The sequence below is a fragment of the Chrysochloris asiatica genome, unplaced genomic scaffold (assembly GCF_000296735.1).
Source record: "Chrysochloris asiatica unplaced genomic scaffold, ChrAsi1.0 scaffold00238, whole genome shotgun sequence".
NCBI classification, from domain to species: Eukaryota; Metazoa; Chordata; class Mammalia; order Afrosoricida; family Chrysochloridae; genus Chrysochloris; species Chrysochloris asiatica.
This window is the reverse complement of record NW_006408756.1, coordinates 1,282,365-1,288,011: the sequence shown is the minus strand read 5'-3', so window position 1 is coordinate 1,288,011 and position 5,647 is coordinate 1,282,365. Positions and strand designations below refer to the sequence as shown.

Genomic DNA, 5,647 nt, shown 5'->3' with positions numbered 1-5,647 from the left:
TTGGACAAATCTCTGCACAAGACCTTTTTAAAGTGTTCAAGAGCAAAGATTTTGTTCAAGAGCAAAAAGTTTGAGGACTAAGGTGTGCCTGACCCGAGCCGTGGTATTTTCAAGAGCCTCATATGTATGTGAAAGCTGGACAGTGAATAAGGAAGACCGTAGAATTGATGCATTTGAGTTATGGTGTTGATGAAGAATATTAGAAATACCTTGGATTGCCAAAAGAACAAATCTGTGTTGGAAGAAGTATAGTCAGAATGCTCCTTAGAAGTTAGAATGGCCAGACTTCCTCTCTCATACTCCGGACACATTATAAATAGGGACCAGTCCCTGGAGAAGGACATTATGCTTGGTAAAATGGAAGGTCAGAGAAAAAGAGGAAGACCCCCAACAAGATGGGTTGGCACAATGGCTACAGCAGTGAGCTCAAATGTAATAATGATTGTGAGCCGATACCGGATCCGCAAGTGTTTTGTTCTGTTGTGCACAGGGTCACGATGAGTCGGTATCAGTAATGACAATACAGGGTTATTATCAACTGGACAGCAGTGAGTTTGGGGTTTGGGGTATTTGTGATGGTTGCACAACATGCATGGCATCACTGAACATGGTTGGCGTCACTGGACCACACACTGATTGGCCAACATTGTGTTGTCTACATTTTTCTAAGAGAAAAAAAGGAGCACATACTCTGAGACGCCCCGGATACTCTGCCCTTTCCCCTGCCACCTCATTGCCAGTGGTTCTGTTCTTACCAACACTGTCCTGGGCAGACATCGAGGATGTGCACAGGCAGCACTGTCTCCTGATCCCAGCCTTCTGGTGTTGCTCAGCCTTGTGCTCCTATGGGAGGATGAAGGCCCATGGTGTGGATGACAGGCACAGAAGTCTTCCTGAGCCTGGCTGTGTTGAATCACCAGAAGGTGGAAAACTTCTGGAATGAATGGCATCTGAGCCCTGGCCTTGCCGAGAAAGAGGGCAGGAGACTGAAGGAAAGCCCAGGTCTGCACCTGCTGCCATAGAGGCACATCTGATTCATCTGGAGTGGGACATTAAAGGGAGATGGACCCTGAGCTAGGAGCCACCACGTGGGAAAGGTTAGAGAGGATATGTGTGGGAAGTTTCTCCCCCTCAGCCACCTCCGGAGCTGCCGAGAGACACCACTGGGATTTGCAAACATCCTGAGCAGTATTTTGCACCTTCCCACTCAAGCAGCCTGCCTGTGAAGACCCACAAGTCTGGAGACTCATTCTTCATCTAAGCATAATGGGATTCATGATTGAGGAACAGGCCCGGAACAAAGACAAAGAGGAGCCCTGGGGTGGCACAGTGATTAAAGCGCTCAGCTGTCACCCAAAAGGTCAACGATTAGAGCCACCAGTCAATCATGGGGGGAGTGTGCTTCCATAAAGGCCACATACAGCCTGGGAGCCACCCCTCCCCCCCCACAAGCACCTTTCTTTGCCTCCTGCATGCTCCCCGAAATCAAGGCTTTCTGATCCTGTAAAGATTTAAAGCCTCAGAAACCCCACACAGGGAACAACTCAACAGCACTTAACAACTGTTGAGTATGCATCCTGTTACAGAAAAAACAAACAGCTATTCCAACATGACAACCCTGTGTGATCATAGAAAAACCCCACAGCTCACACAGCATGTCTCCCACAGAGCCATTGGGTGTGTTTGAACTGCTGACCTTTAGGTTGGTAGTCAAGCATCAGTGGTTTCCTTTAAGCACTTAGCTAAGTACGGTGTCATCCTCATCTTAGAATGAGGCTGGGAGAAGGTACTGGCCCTGCCCTGGGTCTCATGTGGACAAGGTGGGACCCTGAGCACGCTTAGGCTCCGTGGGGCCCTGCCTATATGCAAGTTCAGGTTCAGACTTGGGATCAGCAGAGGCCTCCTCAAAAGTGAAACAACTAGATCAGGGGAGCAAGATTCCCTGGGAGGCCTCCCGGGCTGGAGGGTCCTACTGACAGACCTGCCTCTGAGCCCAAGACTGGGGGAGCCACCCAGAGACCAGCTGGCTCTAGGCCAGGGCATTGGGATTTCTTACTCCTCAATTTGTACCTCAGCATGCCCACACAGGCAAAACCCTGGGTTTTGTGTGTGGAGGATTAAAATGTAACAGCAAACCAACAGCCAGCCAGCATTCCTAGAAGGTGAGCAAAGGGCTCAAGCCTTGGCCCTGGCCAAGCCCCCAGCCAAGGGGGAGGAGCTTTGTGAACCCCTGCAGGATGGACGTGGGTGAGGTGGGTGGACAGAGCTGCTTCCACAGTAAGGAAACATGTCCCAGGGCATCTGGACCAGGTGAGATGCTGAACTGTCCTGGGAGCTGGCGGCAGGCACAGGGACACAGGATCTGGGCACAGACCGGCCCAAGTCATTGTCCAGCCCTACAAGGACCCTGCACCCAGGCCATCTGAGGAACTTGGCCCTGCCCTCAACAGTTGAATACTGGGGCAACAGTGTACAGGAAACAAATACCCGAAAGGAACAGCGGCACCTTTGGGGTGCACAGTCAGGCAAAGGCCTCGTGGTGAGAAGAGGTTCAACAGTCTGGGGTCAGCATGAGGCCGGCATGACCGAGTGTGGAGTCAGGGCAGGGGCATCAAGACCTCCAAGCCCAGTGCAGAGGTTACATTTTAGTCTGAACACAGTGGGAACCAGAGGGAGTATGCAGGGACGGCGGTGATCAGATTCACTTTAAGCGGAGACACGCTGGTGAAGCAGCCCAGGGGCAGCTCCAAGACCAACTAACTGGTTCTGGTTCTGGTCCTGCTCCTCGGATAACCAGGCCCTGGCCAAGCCAGCCCCCAGAACCAGCCTGAGGCTCAGAAGTCCTGGACTGTAGTGAAGCCTCGAGCCAGACTCCACAGCCCCTGTCACCCCCCATTCAGTCCTCAGAGGTAGCTGCTTTCTCTGCCTGTGCTCAAGAGAGGTGAGGTATTTTCAATGTTTTGACATTTAGAATCTGTGTTGGAGACATTTGCTCTGTTTAAGTCTGCTGTGCTGACTCAGGGAGAGTGGTTTGTCTCCTGAGGCTGGCCCTAGGGACCCCTGGAACTCCAAGAATGGAAAAGGGGGCTCCAGACCTGCCCTTGACCTCACAGCAGGTGGCCCCCAAACACAGAAAGTGGCTGAGGACCCCAATCTCACAGAGACTAGACAGAGGCATACCTGAGGTCAGTTCCTGGAGGCTGACAGAGTGATGGACACTGAGGCCAGTCAGTGAAGGAGTAACTGTCCCCCAGGAGTCGGGACCACTCCTGTCCATGTGTCTGTCCTGCGTCTGTTTAGCAAAACTGCAGGAGGACCTGAAAGTGGACACAGTGTGGGCCAGGACTTCCCTTCCACAAGGCTACTAGGGCTGTGGGCAGGACCTTCAGAGGTATAGTCCTGGCCAGATGTAGATGTGCCCAGAAAGACAGACAGATGGCCACCTGGAGCTCCAAGGAGTGAGCCCCCTGACCTCCCAGTTCCAGAAACCCCTGGCCACGAACCCTAGGTACTGCCTGGTGGCTGCCCTGAGCCGCTGTGGCCACTACCCCATTTCTGAGGGGTCCCCAGTGTATGAGTCTGGAGGGTCCATTCCTGCTGCATCAATGATGCCCTGCATCCCCTCATGGACTCAGAACCAGCTACAGAACCCCTCTGGGCCTTGGTTTCACCAGGGAGAGACACAGGACCCAGCCTGTGAGAACAGCGTGTCTACTGGGCTGCTCTGGGTTGTCCTTTCTGGGACCATGGTGACCATCACCATCAAGAAAACATGCACCCACAGTCTGTTCTCAGGCCCCAGCAGACCCAGGATGTGGCGTTAACAGGGATGGAGGCTCATCCCTGGGAGCCTCAAGTGTAGACCCCTGGAACCTCCTACTAAAATCACCACAGACACCACAGGCCACTGAGCACTGAGCCAGCATGGTCAACTTCTCTGAATACCCACAAGTTTCTTAACATCTGAAATTCCAGAAAGTCGTAACAACAGCTTAGCAGAAGTGGAGAGAACAGCCCTCACCCCCCAGTCTTGAGATCACACACTGTATGTGCTGAGAAGCCAGAAATATCAAAACATTGTAGGAAGGAGAGAGCGTTTGAGGGAGGAGAAGCTGCGGCCACTGTCAGTGCTGTTGGGACTGGTAGCTGAGGGGCCAGCTTCGGGAAGCCAGCTCTTCCTCAGTCCCTGCTGAGGACAGCTGTCCACTGATGATCCATGTACTGAAGAGGCCTCTCTCTTGTTTCCAGCAAAGTCATGGACCCTGGCTAAGCATGTGCCTGCAACAGCAAACTCAAGGAGACAGGCTCAGACTGAGACAGGCCAGAGATAGCCCAGTCACTGATGAGTAACTTTGGGCTAGCTACAGTTTTTCCACCGCAGAATGAGTGAACAGTTAGCTTAGAGGTATGGGGGCGGGCAGACCCAAGGTGCTGACAAGAGCGTCCCCTTTCTGTGCTCTGAGAGAAGATGAAGTGGAGCCTGACACAGACGGTTGAATGTGTGTTGCCATCTGAACCCCTGGGGTGCAGGGTGAGCATGTCCGAGTGTCTGACTGGAGAGGGTGGAGGGGAGCAGCCATACACTCACGGGTGTGCTGTGTCCAGACCTGGGGGCCTAGAGCCCGTGGCCCCTCCCCACAGCCAGAACATCTTGCATTTGTGTTCCACCCTGTACTCCACACCCTATGCAGACAGACCCTGTGCAGAAGGGCTCCCCGACGTGGCCAGAGTCTTCAAACACACCTCCTCTGGGCAGGGGCGAGGCAGGTGGAACCTGTAGTTTGGAGATGGGTGGTAGGCAGATAGAAAGAACTTTCTATGCTCACATTGACTGCCCACCCCAGTCTCAGAATCAGCTGTTGTCAGTGTGCCAGGTGTCCAGGTCTGGAAGGCAACATCTCCCACGTGGGAACCTAGGCAGACACAGCAGGAGGTCTGATAACCGCCATTTCTCCTGCAGGTCAACACCTTCGTCTCCTTCGTGTTTCCCATGGTTGTCATCTCAGTCCTGAACTCTATCATCGCCAACAAGCTGACTGTCATGGTACGCCAGGCAGCCGAACAGGGCCAGGTCTGCACCGTCAGGGGCCAGCAAACTACGTTCAACCTGTCCATCGAGCCTGGCAGGGTGCAGGCCCTGAGACATGGCGCCCGGGTCTTACGTATGTAACCTATGGGCCCTTTTGGGAGTGGGCAGCAGTCTAGGGTCACCAGAATCAGAACAGTAATAACCTGGGAACAAAGCAAGTTGAAGTCAAGGCCCAGGATTGCTTGTTTCATTCAGGGCTATAGTACCTCTCAGCTCCATCCATCCATCCATCCATCCATCCATCCATCCATCCATCCACTCATCTACCTGTCCATTCATCCATCCATCCATCCATCCATCCATCCATCCATCCATCCATCCATCCATCTTTTCATCTATCCATCCACTCATCTACCTGTCCATTCATCCATCCATCCATCAATTCATCCATCCATCAATTCATCCACTCACACATCCATCCGTCCACCCATCCACCCACCCATCCATCCATCCACCCATACACCCATCCATCCATCCTTCCATCTATCCATCCTTTCATCTTCCTGTCCATTCATCCAATCTACCCATCCATCCATCCATCCATCCATCCTTCCATCT

The 5,647-nt window shown here is 53.0% G+C and overlaps 1 protein-coding gene across 1 annotated transcript in view; it reads left to right on the top strand.

Annotated features, from left to right (window-relative positions):
* Positions 1–5,647, top strand: part of NTSR1 (neurotensin receptor 1 (high affinity)) — a 55,770-nt gene that overhangs the window by 43,183 nt on the left and 6,940 nt on the right. Inside the window, exon 2 of the mRNA XM_006873357.1 lies at positions 4,961–5,162. Within this exon, the coding sequence (XP_006873419.1) occupies positions 4,961–5,162 (202 nt within the window). The remainder of the gene's footprint in view (positions 1–4,960; positions 5,163–5,647) is intronic.